At 42.9% G+C, this 16,910-nt stretch overlaps 7 protein-coding genes and 1 non-coding gene across 8 annotated transcripts; 4 read left to right on the top strand and 4 right to left on the bottom strand.

Moving 5' to 3' along the window:
* Nucleotides 1–60: 60 nt before the first annotated feature.
* L203_104085 (uncharacterized protein) lies at nucleotides 61–456 on the bottom strand (the record flags this gene model as incomplete). The annotated part of the gene is made up of 1 exon (XM_066213473.1): nucleotides 61–456. The coding sequence occupies one exon, from the start codon at nucleotides 454–456 to the stop codon at nucleotides 61–63; it is 396 nt and encodes a 131-aa protein (XP_066069570.1).
* A 660-nt stretch (nucleotides 457–1,116) lies between these two features.
* Nucleotides 1,117–2,895, top strand: L203_104084 (uncharacterized protein; the record flags this gene model as incomplete). The annotated part of the gene is made up of 4 exons (XM_066213472.1): nucleotides 1,117–1,346; nucleotides 1,394–1,777; nucleotides 1,845–2,628; nucleotides 2,674–2,895. The coding sequence occupies 4 exons, from the start codon at nucleotides 1,117–1,119 to the stop codon at nucleotides 2,893–2,895; spliced, it is 1,620 nt and encodes a 539-aa protein (XP_066069569.1).
* Nucleotides 2,896–2,944: 49 nt separating this feature from the next.
* On the bottom strand, nucleotides 2,945–3,683 carry L203_104083 (uncharacterized protein; the record flags this gene model as incomplete). Its single annotated transcript, XM_066213471.1, has 2 exons — nucleotides 2,945–3,046; nucleotides 3,093–3,683. The coding sequence occupies 2 exons, from the start codon at nucleotides 3,681–3,683 to the stop codon at nucleotides 2,945–2,947; spliced, it is 693 nt and encodes a 230-aa protein (XP_066069568.1).
* A 682-nt stretch (nucleotides 3,684–4,365) lies between these two features.
* L203_104082 (uncharacterized protein) lies at nucleotides 4,366–7,150 on the top strand (the record flags this gene model as incomplete). Its single annotated transcript, XM_066213470.1, has 8 exons — nucleotides 4,366–4,536; nucleotides 4,604–5,710; nucleotides 5,758–5,974; nucleotides 6,036–6,427; nucleotides 6,476–6,616; nucleotides 6,666–6,752; nucleotides 6,807–6,848; nucleotides 6,902–7,150. 8 exons carry the CDS (start codon nucleotides 4,366–4,368, stop codon nucleotides 7,148–7,150), a joined length of 2,406 nt encoding a protein of 801 aa, XP_066069567.1.
* A 647-nt stretch (nucleotides 7,151–7,797) lies between these two features.
* L203_104081 lies at nucleotides 7,798–7,884 on the bottom strand. The gene has a single exon. It is a non-coding gene; the product is annotated as a tRNA-Asn (tRNA).
* A 1,062-nt stretch (nucleotides 7,885–8,946) lies between these two features.
* L203_104080 (uncharacterized protein) lies at nucleotides 8,947–10,358 on the top strand (the record flags this gene model as incomplete). The annotated part of the gene is made up of 5 exons (XM_066213469.1): nucleotides 8,947–9,198; nucleotides 9,255–9,404; nucleotides 9,458–10,027; nucleotides 10,079–10,230; nucleotides 10,286–10,358. The coding sequence occupies 5 exons, from the start codon at nucleotides 8,947–8,949 to the stop codon at nucleotides 10,356–10,358; spliced, it is 1,197 nt and encodes a 398-aa protein (XP_066069566.1).
* A 141-nt stretch (nucleotides 10,359–10,499) lies between these two features.
* Nucleotides 10,500–11,716, bottom strand: L203_104079 (uncharacterized protein; the record flags this gene model as incomplete). Its single annotated transcript, XM_066213468.1, has 10 exons — nucleotides 10,500–10,699; nucleotides 10,749–10,797; nucleotides 10,845–10,886; nucleotides 10,935–11,079; nucleotides 11,130–11,161; nucleotides 11,211–11,301; nucleotides 11,352–11,368; nucleotides 11,428–11,460; nucleotides 11,510–11,570; nucleotides 11,622–11,716. The coding sequence occupies 10 exons, from the start codon at nucleotides 11,714–11,716 to the stop codon at nucleotides 10,500–10,502; spliced, it is 765 nt and encodes a 254-aa protein (XP_066069565.1).
* A 436-nt stretch (nucleotides 11,717–12,152) lies between these two features.
* Nucleotides 12,153–16,615, top strand: L203_104078 (uncharacterized protein; the record flags this gene model as incomplete). The annotated part of the gene is made up of 5 exons (XM_066213467.1): nucleotides 12,153–12,169; nucleotides 12,223–16,024; nucleotides 16,077–16,256; nucleotides 16,309–16,521; nucleotides 16,580–16,615. The coding sequence occupies 5 exons, from the start codon at nucleotides 12,153–12,155 to the stop codon at nucleotides 16,613–16,615; spliced, it is 4,248 nt and encodes a 1,415-aa protein (XP_066069564.1).
* Nucleotides 16,616–16,910: the final 295 nt, after the last annotated feature.

Raw genomic sequence — 16,910 nt, 5'->3', positions numbered from 1 at the left:
ATTTAAACTATATTCATAAGAGTGACAAATACTTATTACAAAATCAGAATGTATTAGAAGCTATTCATATACTCCATCGTAATGCTTGTTTAATAGAAAAGGCCAATGTTTTATTCGTTTTGCCCACGCTGCCCGCTTACGCTCTTTTTCTTCTGCTTTCAGTCGCTCGTCTACTACCCTTCTTCTCTCGGCCCTTTCCTCAGACGTCCACATAATCCCTGGTCTTGCAGCTACAGAGCCAAAGACACAGACTTTGTCCGTGTCACGAAGTGCCTTCATGAGAGTGAGACAAGCACGCTCTATATCCTGGGAAGAGTGTGTGAGGTGTGAAGGCGAGGTTGTCTTGGATGTGGAGAATAACAGACGAGAGGTTGGTAAATGGGCCAGGACAGGACGGGTGAAGGGTATAGCAAAAGGGTGGTCTGGAGGAAGGGAGAGAATGACTTCCATGTTCATTTTGTAGAGCGTGAAATGTGCAGACACGGCTGGGTGTAGAATGAATTTGTGGTAAGTGTATTGATGTACGTTGTGCTTTTGGTATGTCCAGCCGGGAAGCGCTCTTGTCGTGGCTGCTGGCATCAGACTTTTGACATCCTTATATACCTAAAATTTGGCGTAGTCCTTGATGCTTTTGCTGACAGTTTCGAGTTGCTGATTGACATTAGCCGCAGCGAGCTTTCATTGGATACATAGTATCTGATGATTATGAAAAACAGTCGTCAGTCGTTGACAATATGTTAGAGTTGAAACTGGTCCATTGTCTTTTCTGCCATGCTGATTTTTACCGCAGGACAATGTTGGCAGGAACTTTGACGCATGATTGTGTTCAAGAGTAGGAGAAAAAGATTCGAGAAACAATGAATAAGAGTCAACTGTTTATTGTGAATGAAACATTGAAAATGATATTCAGAAGTTAAAATTGTTTTTTTGTATTTCTTTTGTTTTTTATTTCTTCTTCCGGCCAGAATGAGGTACAGGGAGTCTTAAAAGAGGGATCAAATAAACTAGTGACCTCCACTTGAACTTGGCCAATTCATTCAATATTTACCATTAACTTTTTTTTGTTTCTACAAGCCTATATAAAACTGAGGAATTGGAGAAGAAAGCTTTGTGGTAATGTTGAGAGTGAAACTTTCACTATTACCGCCATTCGAGCCTAAGAAGATCCTCCTTCCTATCCCAAGAGAGGCCAAATATATCAGTGATCTCAAGAAATTCATCGTTGAAAACCTATCTGTCGTCGCACAACATGCCTCGTCTTTGACGGAAATCACTTTGGAGATTGACGGGTTTGAGATTTTGGGTGGAAGCAGTCTAAAGGTCATTGAGCCAACAGACGTGGTCTGGTCAGTGGTTAACAGGTTGATTTAACTACTCGTTGATGAGCTTGTAGTGTAAGGATCTCGCCTGGAAACTCAAAAGTGACAACGGGAAAAGGATTGAAACGAGAAAGGAAACGTGAGGCAGCTAATGTTGAACACGAAAATTCGCCAAAGAAACGAAAAAAGTCCGTAATTGCGCCAGCTTTGAAACATTCGACCTCTTCGACACCTAAACCTCAACCTAAGAAGACTGTCTCTTTGACGCCTCCTCAAGAACGATCTCTGCCATCAAGGTCTTCTTCCTCCTCCGGCTCTGGTTCATCTTCATCTTCGTCATCTTCTCAAACGTCTTCATCATTCAGCTCTACGGATACATCATCGTCTGGTGAATGTGATTCATCAGACAATGATGGTCAGTCATCAGCTAAAATATTGCCTCAGAATATCAGGCCTGGGTATGTTTATGCCTTCCGCACTTTTGATTGAAACGATGATGCTAATTTAATTTTCTTTTTCGCAAAGCAAAATACTTCAACCTCTTAAACTAGTTCAATCAACAGTTCCTCCTGGACACGGCAAATTGGAAACACAAAACAGGAACGCCCGTCGTCGGATTGCCCGTCAAATGAAGAAACTGCAGTATCAATCCCAAACTGAAATCAGCACAGCCTATCCTCCTGCAAGGGATGAGTCTCTTGGGTCGGTGCCGAATGGCACCACTACCTTCACAACTCCACAGCTCCCATTGCCGAGAGATATGTCAAATCGTAACAAAAAGAAGGGATTTTTGAAAGAGATGGCTGGTGTAAAAGGGACCAAAATCGTTTTCGAGAAAAATGTTCAAACTCAGTCTCGCCCTGCCGATGAAATACTGCAGGGCACTGATCATAGAGACGCGCTGCGGCAAGATTGGAGTTTACGAGACCTTCCTTATAGAGAGATTGACAGAAGCCCTAACGGCATTTCTACGAGCACTCCCAAACGGCATTGGATTACCCCATCCTCGGAAATGATGAGTCTTCCCAACAATATATTCGTTACGCGAGCAGAGTTTGGTGATGCATGGTATGGCCATAAGAACAAGAGTGGTTATGATGATTGCGATGAGGTATATGGAGAGGAAGCGGTCGATATAGAGGAAGAAGATGTGTGGAAAGAGCAAGAGGCCCTTTTCGAGGAGGAACAAGGAGCAACAGGAGAAGGAAAAGATCTATGGGAACAGGCAGAAGATAGATTTGACTTTCTAAAATGTGTCACTGCAGATGACATGACTCGACTCGAACATGGCGCCTTCTTAGCCTATAAGGTGAGTGTTTGTCATCAAGCGAATTTTTTATGCCGACAATTACAGGAATTGGAACTTGACCTCGTTACATTTTCTCCTGAACTGAAAGTGAAGCTTGCCAAGGTCTTGTCGGTCTCAGAGGGCAAAGTGACCGCTGAAAAACTTCAGAGGCCAGTCTATGGCGAAGACGGACAGCTTTTGGAGCTTGACAAAGAGGACGATGAGCCAGCTCGAATCGATCTTGACACTAATGAGATCCAAAGCGGCAGATGGAGAGTTCTCAGCTGAGCGACGTTTCATAATGGCAATTCATGTTGATAATTAAACAATACCATATCTAACTGTTTCGCTGGAACAACCTCTGCAAAGGCATAAGAGTATATCGAGCAAATACTGGTGCACCAGCAATTGATATGCCAATCCTTAGAGGTAGCAAGGCCTAACAGGATTTGAGCTGCACTCGAGGGGTAGACTTACAGACTCACCTTCACGAGAACATAAGCTGCTATAGCGTTGGCAACTTTCTCAGCTGCATTTACGCTGCTGCTTTTGACCATTAAAGTCTCTGCAGTATTACCAGAACTACCATGCTCGTACGTCTCTTGCTTTTCGTATCCCAGTATACCATACTTTTTACCCATCCTATCCACCCGTTTGGTCCCTTCGTCGTACCAATCTTTAACCCATAATTTCCACTCGGCTTGCGACTCCTCGCTTTCTTGCTTAGTTGTTTGCTGACTTCCTAATTCTGATATCCAAGCCACGAGACCCGCACCAACCCCCATAGATGCGAAAAGATAGTAAAAGCCAATCAATGGCAAAAATGCGGTGATTTCGTGCAAAATTAGTACGGACAACGCGATAGAATGAAGAGGAACGCCTGATCGTTGGGATAAGCGGTCAAGTGCAGGAGCATAGCGTTGTACCAAGCTGTTTCTTGTCGCTATTGGGGATGAAGAGACAGGAGCTGGAGTAGGGCTTTTAGCTGATCGAGTGGTTTGGATAGCTCGAATGTGGGCTGGCGATAGGATGAGACGTCTTTCACTAATCAACGATATATAATGTTTTGAGAACATCTTGTCAATATCAATATATAATGCAAATGCAACAAATATCGAAATGCAAGGAGAATAACATTGACTTTTCTTGTCAATCATGACCGGTTGACGTCACAACTTTTCGTGAAACACCCGCCAACGAATTTCCTGATATTATTATCATCTTTTGCTTTTTGCTTTTGTTCTTCCAGCTAGTCTTTATTTTTCAATTGACTTGTCAACCCATTCAACATTCATCTCAACAATATGAAGAACGCTGTATCTGACTTGGTCCTAGAAGAATTGCCTACTTGTCTTGGAACACAATTCTTTTCGTTCGTCTCGGCACAGTACTGCCCATTTTTTGGCTAGCAACTTCAAGGCTTGCGCTGAGAATCATTTATACTTACAACCTGTTGACTTTGGTTTTTACGGCTAATACAGGATTGCGTTTTCTACTGACCCTGCTTATCATTCTTCACTGAACCCTGTTTGGTTGTTTTTCCCTCAAAGGTGAGACTTTCAGCAGTCAGCCGACTCATCCATGAGAAAACTCACACTTCACAGACACCAGCATAAAATAAAATCTCAACATGGCTTTTTTTCCCTTTTCTATCTCTCTGCTTTGTCGACGACACTTCTGGGATTGCGGTAGGAATATAGCATTTCATTACTGACCTTTTTCTATTTATTAATTTGGCAATTACCTTTACCGCCGGCAATGGGTCATGGGCTCTCGAAGGCTTCCGGAAACGACAACATTTGCTTAGAACACTCTCCTTGTACCCACATATATCCCTTCCCAGAGACTGAATCACTCTTCCTCATTGAACGCCGGTCTGGTAGTTACCAAGACATCCGTATCATTTCACGACATGAAAGCCTTCACATGGTAATTTGAGCAAACGCTTTATCATGTAAACACCACGAGGGAGATCTGGCACTGACTTTGCATTTAGCCCTCATCTTTCCATAACCTTGGCGACTCTCTCTCCCAAGGCCACGCCATGTCCTGTCGGGCATCCTCTTCAGCCCTAGCAACTCAACCCACTAACGCTACAACCACCCGTTTCACTGTTCGCAAGAGACATTCAGCCCTCAGGCCCTTACGTTTTGTCGGTAGACATCTTGGGATGGCGCTCATTTCAAAGTCAAGTCATTTCACCCCGTTCCCTGCTGGCAGGAATGCAGAACCCGTTGAAGATCCATTCAGATCATCACTATCTGTAGAAGTTGTATTGAATGAGCAAGGTATCCCTATTGATGTCAACGGTCTTCAAGGCCCCCGTCGAAGATTTGGTGAGGCGTACAAGGCGTTGGACGATGACATATGTGACAATTCATCAAAGTATGATAATGTTGAGATCGAAGTTGCGACATCGGAAATTCGCACTACTCTTGTCGAGCCTTCCATCGCTGCTTCTTCTGCTGAGGTTGAGGTTACCATTCCAGTTCTCATAACCTCTTCCGACATGGAAGCAACTTCTTCGCCAACTCAAGATTCTTCTCTAATCTGCGGGAACGTTGCGACTGTAGTTGATGCCCTGCATGCTGAAAATAAAGCTAACGTTGTTTGGAAAGCTTGCATCGACCCTGAGACCAAGAGCATACCCACTTCAACAATTATTGAAACGCCAACAAAATCCGCTGCTCCTTCACCACTGTCCACAGCTGAGACCTTTCATGTGACTACCAACACATTGTCAGGCTCGTCTATTCTTGACATCGAGTGCCTAGTTGAGTTTCATCAAGAAGTTGTTCCTAGCGTCCTTGACGGAACCGAAGCAGTCACCCTTCACAATACGGAGAACCTCAACAATGATGTTTTAGATACGACCCTCTCAACTCGTGATTGTATCAACTCGTACGAAATCCCCACTGTCTCTTGCATTGAGACTGCCGATATCAATAAAAATGATCTACCTATAAACCACATCACACACCAACTCTCAATCAAGGAAAAGCAAGCCCAGGAGCCATTTCCCAACTTGGTTAAAGCTGTTACTCGGGTCATGATTGCATCTGAGAATGAGAGTTCACAAACTCAGGTTGATTTGACAGTAAAGGTATGTACTTTTGTAAAACTTTATCTGATATCGTTAACTCGGTAAAGGACCAGACGAATATCCTCTCAGCAGTAGAAGACATACCCCTCAAGCCAGCTACACCAACAAGGATCCGAAAGATATACAATGCTGTCAACAGTATCAGTTCTCCCGAAGAAGCTATCGCTGAACCTTCTCCTTGTTCTCCTAGTTTCGCCGCTCAAGACATAACCATTGTAGAAACTGCTACTGCATTAAGCAAGGATACTGAGGCTGTCTCTCATTGTGAGTATCAGTCATTATTACACGCTATACCATTATCAGAAAGCTGACGATTATGCACCAGCCTCTCCGAAATCTTATGATGCCACTCCTACATTGGCTAAGAATGGAATTCTTTCTATTCCATGTATCAAATCGTGTTTCTCATCAAGTCATTGTAATCATTCTTTGGAGTCAATCTCTGTCACCACCCATCTGAATGCGGTGCCGACCCCAAAACCCGAAGTATTCAATATAGATGAATTCAGCGAAAACTCCCTTGCTTCTTACTTAACTGCTTCCGTTACTCCGAACAAAGGTGTCAAGGTTACAATCGTGTCTGATAAAACTGACATCAGTATCAATGAGGAATGGAGTACAGATGACAGTATAGTTTTCAACTTGAACATGGAATCAGTAGAATTATCATCTCCTCTCTCAGGAGTTGATCCTGTCCTTTCTCCGCATATTTTGAAAGTAAGTTTTTTTCTACTTTGACAGTGCTTCGGATTAACGATAGAGTAGCCTATTAGTCTTTATTCCCCCACCAACACAATTTCTGAGCATATAATAGAAGCTGCTTCTAGCCCTAAGAAGTCATCAAGACTCTCATTCTTTCCCAAAGAAGTAGATAGCTCAACACCAATAATGGAGCAACATCACAATGTATGCGACTTTGCTTTGTTTGATGTTTTGAGTGTTCACCTCTCTGTAGACTTTTGGGATACCATCCTATTGGGCGCGCCGAGAGAATGTACACGCCAGAAAATATCTGGTAGAAGACGATCCATTTATCTGTCGAGTAAGTCAGCGGTCTGTTCGTCTCATCAAGCCAACATGTTGATCACCTCTTCAGGATTCCTACCATGATAGAGAGCCGATTGTTCAGCCTCAACGAGTTAGCTCAATTTTATAACCCACTGGTTACTAACTGACTGACCATATCAGCAGGTAAAGAAACACCAGCATAAGAAGACACCTGTACTCCCACATCCACGGCTGTTTCCACTCCAAGCTCTCAGTTCATCACCAAGTGCTTTGAAAGCAAATCATCAAAGCTCCCAGGCATATCAATCTCACCAATCAGGGCGGACCACAAAAAATTACGGATCCCGAATTCCTTTAACTGTTCTACATGACATCGATTTCAATTCCATGAACACCAAGAACAGCACAATGCTGACAAGAGAGAACATATAAACATATACTCGAATTTTGGCTGCTTCTCGGCGAATGTCCACTAGACGTGTTCACGACCGGTTATTTCATAACGGTATTACTTCTCATATTTGCCAGGGTTGATTCACATTTGGTGGCTGCAAATGCTTTTTATTTTTGACATGTTGATAAAGTTTATATTGCATTTATAATAGATTGCCACTTGTGCAGTCAACAAGCTTTGCATCTCCTCACTTGAGTGCAGATTCGAAAGATTTAACAGTAATAGACAAGTTAATTTCTCATTTAATTGTGATGAACATTTTCGCTTAACAAATGGAGTGATTGTAATTTTGTTGTTTGAGAGAATGCTCATATCGGACGAGATGACATATAATAATATAAAAGGTGATGAATGGAACATTGAATTTGACGAATCTCTTAGGCCGTTGCATCGCAATTATAATCATTATGCCTCGTACCTATGCACCAGAGGCGAGCGAACATAATGACGAAAAAGAATAGATTCCAAAGAAATTATAGAGCTATCTGTTCAACGATTATTATTCAAAACATTGCTTTTGTCTGTGGGCGTCAAAACTGATAAGATAATCAAAGAAAACATATGGGTAGATTAGGAAGAAAATAATGAAATGAAGTCTAACATTAAAAAAAAAAAATTGTGATATCTGCCCCGGAGAGACTCGAACTCTCGACCGTCTGATAATTATGCAAACATAACAGTCAACCGCTGTAACCAACTCAGCCACGGGGCAGTGGCTATGAAACCTCTCTGCAAATAACAGATATTGCTGCTTTGTATGATTTTTTTTTTCTGTTTTAATTATCGTTGCTCGCTACAATCTTGTGTTGGCAGTAAATTAGCACCTTCTCAACCTACTATATATACATTCTCTCCGCAAAAAAAGTGATCTATGCATACATCGAACCTGCCAAAACCCAGAATTTTCAATGTCTAACACCTCCGATCAATCTATCGCCAACAACTAGATTATCCTGCATTTATCGAGCCTCGAATTGAACCTATTGATGATTTCAGCGCAAATGTCCATGAACCAAGAAGACAGGCAGATAGAAAAGCTTACGACTTTATAAGATGAGAGAAGAGAAAACGAAACAACAATGATTAGCACCACAAATGAGCTCAAGCTAATGGGTAATTTACTTTTGGTTGTTCTAGGCTTGTACATCACTCGATGACCACATTCTTTGCAACGAATGAACTCCGAGGTTTGAATAGAAGAAGCTGCGCCGCAATCTATACCCTGTCGTTAATACCATACGATAATCTTCATTTATCAATACTGGACAACATTTATATCGTCCATGGCAACATGTGGATGAAATGTCGCGAATACATACCTCCACAAAGGTATTGGATAATTTCTGGCGGCTTGATACCCCGCTCAGGAAGCTTGTTGGGGTTTTGTTGAGTAAATCGGGATTGAGGTTGAGACATATTTTCTTGAAGTTATAGGCAAAGTGAATAAAGTTGAGCAAGTAAAAATATGCCTTGATCGAGAAGAATATTGGATTGTGATTTCTATGGATCCCTTAACAAGAGCTGCGGTTTTGAAAAGGAATCGTATAAAGAAAAATAGTTTTGATTACTATTTAAGCAATTGAGAATTGAAGAGTTGCGATAATGGAAAGCTTGAAACCTCAGTCATTCTGTAGGTAACGAATAAAAATCCACGTCAGGGTTGATAAGAATCTACCACCACCATTGCTTAGCTGGCTCTAATAATAGTAATGGAGCATTGTAATTTTGCATTACAACTATCACAATAGACTGATCGACAAGAACTCAATTCCTAATGGACATTTTAACAGCTCTCTCAGCTCTTGAAGCCTTATCATCTTCAACATCAACTTCCTCTTCCGGCCCGCTGAATGTTTTAATTGATGAGCATTTCGCCCAGGCCAAAAATCATATCATGGTTGGAGAGGATCCAAAGATAGTCATACAACAATTACAGAAGAAGCTAGCTAGAAGCAAGAAAGAAGTAGAGAAGGGACTGAAGGCTTGGTACTCAGCTTTGGGCAATGTTGGAAAGGCGGTTGATAAGGTAAATATATGATGGCAAGTGAATTGTTTAGATATTGCTTATTGATGCTAAACTAGACTTTTCCGCCCCATTTGGTTGCCATAAGCAAAACTTATGAAAACCCACCATTGTTTCATGATGAAAATGCTTCAGAAGCTTTAGACAGGGCTGTACTGGATTCTCTTGGACGAAGAGGTTTATGGGATGCTGTCACTGCCTTGGAAGAGGTACAGTTCATATACCAAGCAGTTGGCGGCGTTTCCTCTGACTTGTGTTTTAGGAGACTGGCCTTTTTTTCTCCTTTGAGAAACGTTTATTGGCGGAAGAGCTCCAAAACATAACTACTGCTATTCTTGCCAACAATCTCGCTCCCGCTCTTGAATGGTCTGAAGCGAATAAACCATTTCTCTCTTCTCCACCACATCCTTCGGAACTGCCTTATTATCTCCATAGAGCAGTTTTTATGTCCATAGAGAGCCCTAGCGAAGCAATCATATATGCTAGAAAGCACATGATGGTGTATCTACCAACCCAACACTCAGTGATGAAGTTGATTACGTCCCGCTTATATGACGATAAAATTAAGGACACAACACAAGGAGAAGACGTCAAGATGAAAGAAAGTGACACACATATCAATCTGGTGGTGGAGGAACATGGCGTGGATTTGGATGGTTTAGTCAAGATGTTTTCGGAGGAGTTTAGGAGGAGACATCAATGGCCAAAAGAAGACCCGTTAGAGGTTGCAGCAGGCATGGGCTCAACAGGTGGAGCATTGAGTGTGATAGAAAAGGCCAGAAGAGTAATGGGGGATCACTTGGGTCACGTTAGAACATGGACTGATCTTCCTGTTGGTATCTGTAGTCTACACGCAGTATTGCAATCTGACAGAATCTTACAGATGGAAGTTTCACTCCCGGCCTCTCGAAGGTATCATTCTGTGTTCGTATGTCCAGTTTCTAAAGAGCAAGCAACGGAGAGCAATCCACCAAAAATGTTGAATTGTGGACATGTTATTGCTTCTGAAAGTCTAGAGAGATTGATGAAAGGAGGGTAAGCACTCAAGAGTACTATAGCCAATTTTAACATATCATTAACTTGTCTATAGACGACCTAACGTCAAATGCCCTTATTGCCCCCAGGAAACGCCCCCAGATGCTGCACAGAGATTGTACTTTTAGACTCGTTTTTGTATATGCACACGATACACTCTACCTACTCACCACGGCGTCGAAAATTTGATAACCTATCAATTCGGATGTCCATGCAAAAAGTTCCATATAATTACACTGTATTTTACAATATAAATGCATCTCCTGGACTTAAGCGCCATCCATCTTTTTTAGATTACCCCCAACAACAACTGCATTTAGCTCCTTGACTTCTTGTTCGGATAGGCCACGAGATTTTAAGAGCTGACGACGTTCTTCCATCAACGTTGTTGCCCATTTTTGAACAACTGGATGCTCGAGATTTGGTATAGAGCCTTTGAAGAATGGAGTAAGTGTTTGAACTTCTTGAGCTACAAATCAACGTGTCAACTTTAATAGTCTATCTTCGGTGAGGCATACACCGTTCGTATTCCACTGCTTGAAGGGCCAATTCCAATCTGTCAAGGTCCTACCAGGAGTCAGAATCATCCCATAATGTGTATGACACTACCTTGCCTTGACAAGCTTGGATTCCGGCGTCTCTCTAGCCTCATATTCCTTGGGATATCATAAGTTTGATCAATCAAGCAAAAAGACATTGCTTACATCCCATAATGACTTGAAGCGTTCCCTGGCGTCTTTGTTACCATCACTACCGAGCATCTCATTCAAAAATGCGTCCATAGCTTGCTCTTCTAATTGATGTTTAACATGTGCAGGTACACCTTCTACAGGAGTGATGTCACCAACACTGCAAAAAGTTAAGCTCAATCTTCTAACAAAAAAATCGATAAGTCATACTGTGCCTCAGCGAGGTCATGTACGAGCGCCATCTGTATCGAAGCAATCAGCCACTGGACAAAGCTGAAGAAGCTGACTTACCATGACACATCGTGGTATATCTAAAGGTCTTTCGACATCGTTAGGAAGCATCATAGCCATGAGAGCCATTCGACACATATGATCTGAGATGCTATACATGAACGATCAATGACGAAACCCTTTAAGATCATATATATGAACCTTTCCGCTCCTGCAACCTACGCGGTGAGAGGCAGAGATAAGCACGCAGCAAAAAAGCTTGCATAAGGTCACTCACACCCTCACGAATCCACCCAGAGCGTTTTTGGACCTTAAAGCTTGTCAGCGCTTAAACAAGAAGTACTCGATAGTACACAAACCTTTAATTGCTCAAGCAAATGCAAGAAAGCTAATGTATCAAGCGCTTCATTGCCGCTAGACCTGACTAAGCTCAGCATAGTCTTAGGAGACCAATAAGGAAATTTTGCTGACTTGTAAGGCGGTGGAAGAGGTCTGCCTCCTGCCCCCAGCACAGGAGCAGCTTCCATATTTGCGGAGTTTGTAATAGTGTCGGCACTGAGAGCCATATTCTTCGCGGGACTAGGGTTTATGTCGTACCAAGAGATGTATCTGTATGAATGAAATTGATCAATCGCTTGAATAAGGACAGCTATATGTTGATTATTTTCATTATCTTGTAAATGTAACTCAACAACATTTCGACTTTTTAATTCATTTACGGCTCCTGGGCGAAAAATCATGACGTGGAACCTAAAATTATATAAATCAATTATTTGGTCTGTCGGCCTTCTCCGCCGGAAACGCGTTAGACGCGATTTGGTTAATATCTTTGTCATTTATTTTATTCATTTCAATTTACTTCTCTAACAGCAAAACAATTGAGACATTTCAAGTTAGAAAAAAGTCCATTTCTAAATAACTCCCTAGAATAGGCTGCATTGCTTGCAAAACTAGTGATTTTTGAATGACCACATCGCCCTCATCCTCTCGATTGAACTGTAGATGAGCCGTCGCATAGGGTTGGTTCTTTTTGTTTTCTTTTCCGATTCCAGGAGGTTTATAATTAATATAGCCTATCCCGAGCATCTTCTCGCGCTCATCGTGTATCCACACCCACCATGTCTGAAGCGCAAGAATCTCATCAGCAGTCCAACCTTATTATTCGTCTTGAAACTCCTATATCAAAAGTAGATGCTATCGAATCTTGGATGGAAAAGACTGGGCCTGTTGACCGGTCAAACATACGCCTATCTGTGACACAAGATGAACCTCCTGATAAAGCTCTAGGTCTCTGGTCAGAGCCTGGAGCAGAACCTGTGAAACCTAGCCCTGTAGTTGAGAATCAGACGGTTCATGGATACACCTCCGTCATTCAAGAGACTCTTGAAAGCATCGACGAAACTGAAATTGATGGAATAGACTGGAACCAAAGCCAGATACAATCACATTCGCGAGAGGTCGCGGCCTCCCTGGCTAATGGGAACGAGAGGTTAATAACCCAGGCCCATGAACAGCTGAGTTGGTCGGATCCAGATACTTCGGCATACAATGAGGAGAACCCTCAACCACCGTCGGAACTACAAATTCAAGATCGAGATATAGTGTCTGCTACAAAATCGTGTCAAGATTCCATGCCCAATCAAACACCCACGGCCGCATTAGAGAAAGACCAGTCCATATCTGCATCTCACATTATCGCGACCCCATCAGTACCACTAGCCAAGCACATTATTCAAAGTCTTGATCCAATAGCAACTATATCAGAGGAACATGGACCTCTTCTTAACTTTGACCAGGAGCTTGATAGGACAGGGGTTGATGAACCACCCAACGTTCCATCTCCAAACCCCGACCCAACTCAGCCCCCTTCGCGCACACTCCGTTCCAACAAGACAACACCCACAAGTGTAATTACATCTCATCCATCCATGTCTCCAATCACAAAGGTTTTCTCTGTCAAAAGTGCCTCCAGAAAGCGTGAAGATCAATTACTGTCTCGTCACAAATTACATACTCAATTGCCCGTGAGACAGTTTATGTCTAGGCGGCAGAAAAAAACACAAAACCCTAGCCAAGAGGAAGAAAGTTTTGGTGCTACAGACACACCTGCGAAGAAAGTAGCCAAGGACCCGCTTGCAGAATTAGGTGCTTTCATGCAAAGACATGCGGCTGCCATGACTGGCAAAAAACAAGATTTGATTGCACGGAAAACGAGGAATATAGAAAAGATACAAGAGATTAAAAGAGAGGCTAGCCAAAAATATAAACAATCAGAAAGCTCAATTGAAGACACAACTATAAGATGGAAAGAGAGTCTCGAATCAAATAGACCTCGGGCAAGTACAGCAGATTACGAAGAAGGACCTGGGTCCCCTACACCTCTACATGGTCAACTAGTCTCAAATCAGGATCCAGATGCATCTTCATTACAATCTGGAATGGCGGAGGATATGGATGCGTCTCAAGTCCGATTGATAGCTTCCTCTTCCACTCAAGATTCCAATCTTTCCCAATTTCATCAGAATCGAATTTCTTCTCTCTCGCCCTCAAACCTTGGCCGCTCTAATCATTTTGCAGATCAGACATCGTCCATTACCGACACATGTCGTTGTGACTCTAACGGCGGACTTTTCTCGTCTCAGGTCACCACTGACAAGTCTAACTTGCTGGATAGCCGTGAGGGTCAGAGTCAGATGTCTAACACCTTTCAAGCTACACAGGTGATACCTATGCAATCTTCCGGGTCAGATCCAACCCCTGCCTCAGCGTTTTCTGCTACCAACGGGATGCTTGAACCCACGCAAGTTGGCCCATTACCAGATGCAGAATCGACTCCCGTGTTGGCGGAAACATTGGACATACTCCAGCCTGTGACCAGATCTGTTGACGCTAATCCCAAATCAGAATTCACTTCGAAAGCTTATTCGGTTCATCCTTCTATACCTATCCATCGCACTTTGGCTTACAATTCACGTCGTAATTCTCGCAGTTTACATCCCTCTTCTGCAACCTCAGTATCTTATGGTCCTAGTGAAGAAAAGAGAGTCGAGATACCTCTGCATCGACAACTAAGAAGACGTTCAAAGGACGTATCTGAGGAATCACCACAAACAATGTCTCCCGTGGCTATGAGTGTGATGCCTGCTGTGTTGGAGACTGAGCGCACTCTGCAAGTTCAAGTCATTCAGAGTGCGCCTTTGGTTACACCTGAGAATATTGATATGCGACAAAGCGTTTCTCTCAAAGCATCAAAAATAGAAAATTGCCGTGCAGAGGAAAACGCTAGCGGGCCGAGTTTGGAACTGAGACCTATGGATCTACATGAGACTACAGAAAACGCTTTTGAGCTGAAGAATTTTATTGGCACAAGACCAGCAGACAAAGATATCACTCTCGATCGCCAATCTTCTCCACATTCATCCTCTCCTGATCCTATACAATCTCTGAGCTCTTCAAGACGTCGGAAACGTCGAGTTTTATCCTCAAAAGTTGCTTCGTCTAATGTTGGTGAACGGAAACCGTTTGCGAAACATGGTATACCGGAGAAAATAGTTGACGAATCTGTCCAAGAGTTGCATGATGATTTGTCTTCTACATACTCTCCTCCACTGGTCACGATTCCGGAAACCTTTAAGAACAGAACAAGAAGAAAGCGCATGCTCTTCACATCTTCGTCATCTCACAGACTTGATAGGTCAGCTTCCAAAGCGGAAGGCAGGGAGCTAAGCAACAGAGAGAGCAGTTATGAACCTGATGGTATTATGGATAAATCACACCACCAAATTCTAAAAGTGACACAGACTGCAAGTCCATGCGCAAAAGCTGGCTTTGTCCCTTATACTCGAAAACCTGCTAAATCCTTATCTCGGCAAGCAACGGTCTCAGTCAACAAGAGAAAACGGCATGAAGCTATACCAAGCGATTTGTCCGAGTTGAATTGTTCCGAAGATAGTCCAGAGTCGGATGATCCTGAGGATAATACATATCGGCCTGAAAATGTAAAGGAAAGTGGAAAGAGTAGAGGCAAAACAAAAGATGAGCCAGAAATAATACTACCCAAAAGAAACAGTCGTGAACCTCCTAGAAAACGAAACAGGCTCCTTGATGAACCCTCTCGAACATCAACACCAGTTTCTGTGACAATAACTTCGCAGGAGGATAGCAATAGGGTGTTGGCCTCATATCAACAACATTATTATCCCGCTCGTATTGTCGAAACAACATCTAAAGGGTTTAAAGTGCTCTTTGACGACACTGATAACCGAGAAGTTACCAGTGATAGAATGCGACAGTTAATTCTGAGAAAAGGGGAGGAGCTAGAAGGATATCAAAGAAAGGATCTACCTAACAAAATGTTTGTGGCGGCTAGTTGGGATGGCAATGAACGTGGTGTCAAATGTATAGACGAGAAGAAAAAATCTCTTGGCTTCGTCGAGCTAAAACATATTAGGATCCGACGAGCTATCATTTTTCAAAATTTCAGGGACAGATTATTTGTTCGCCATGTTGAATTGGCTGCGCCATCCCCAGTCAAGCTCACTTATCCTTCGTCTAGGCCGTCAAACTTGCCAATCTTTAAAGGAATTGTATTCCTCCTGACGGGAGGATCTGAGAAGAATTCGGATGACCGTGATCCGGAGGACCTGGAAAAGTCAATCAAAGATCATAGCGGTGTGGTAGAAAAGACTTGGGAAAGGCTTTTCGATCCAAATTCTCCAGGTGGTGCGAGTTTTGCCAAAACGTTGACTTGTACGCCATTTGTTATCCCAACTGGCTCCAAGCCACTTCTCACACCAAAGTTCATGATTGCTCTGGCAAAGGGCATACCCGTTATATCGGCAAAATGGATAGATGACTCCATTACGAAACGGATGGTTAGTCAAAGCATATCCGCCTGCATGTTGCTGAGGTGTGTAAATTTTGTAGGTTGTTGATTGGCAGCCCTATCTCATTTCATCGGGGCACTCGACAGTGACTCAGCAAATGATGTCTCAGCGTGTTGATCTTTCGTGGGGTGCAGAAGGATGGGACAAGTCCCGGGCGATGCATATAAGTAGCCCTCTAAAAGGGAAGAAGGTACTGTTCATCGTGCCCAATAGCCAAAACGTATGTTTATTCCCAAAATTGAGATGATGTTTTGATGCGTTTCATGAAAAAGACCAAAGCACTAGTCACTCTTGTACCTTTTTGCGTGACTGCTCTCAGTACAGAAGAACACAAGAGCATAACCGGCTCGTCAAAAAGTGATGTTGACGATATGACAGATCAAAAGTGGGATTATATCGTGGTAGATGACAGAAACATGGATATACCAGGCATTTTGGTAGGAAGCCCTCAACTGGCGAATATCCACTGGCTCAAGCAGTGCTTGGTGAGTAGAGTGGGTTCATCCAACCAATTTCAGATCACGACTGACGATACTGTCGCAGATCATGGGAGACGCGCTGCCACCATTCATCAGATAGATGCGGAAAGTACGAAATCTTGGTGCGGTCATCAGATCGGGCGATTGAATGGGTGGCTCCTTGTATTTCTATTCTACGGCAAAGTCCAAGATGCCAAGGCGCAATGTTATGACTGTCATGTTGTTCTAGTACCCATTGCCAGTAATGCTTGTACAATGCTGTAGTCCTATGTATCTTGTTGTCCGAGTGACATACCACACTTCTTATCTATCCTTATCGCTGAGCACAACAACATTGTCCGACAGTAGACAGTCTACAATCTATTTCGTATCATACGTACCCTTCTTGCTTTCAA

The sequence above is a fragment of the Cryptococcus depauperatus genome, chromosome 4 (genome assembly GCF_001720195.1).
Source record: "Cryptococcus depauperatus CBS 7841 chromosome 4, complete sequence".
In the NCBI taxonomy this organism is placed as follows: domain Eukaryota; kingdom Fungi; phylum Basidiomycota; class Tremellomycetes; order Tremellales; family Cryptococcaceae; genus Cryptococcus; species Cryptococcus depauperatus.
Note: the sequence above shows the minus strand (reverse complement) of the source record. Positions and strands in the feature narration are given on the sequence as shown.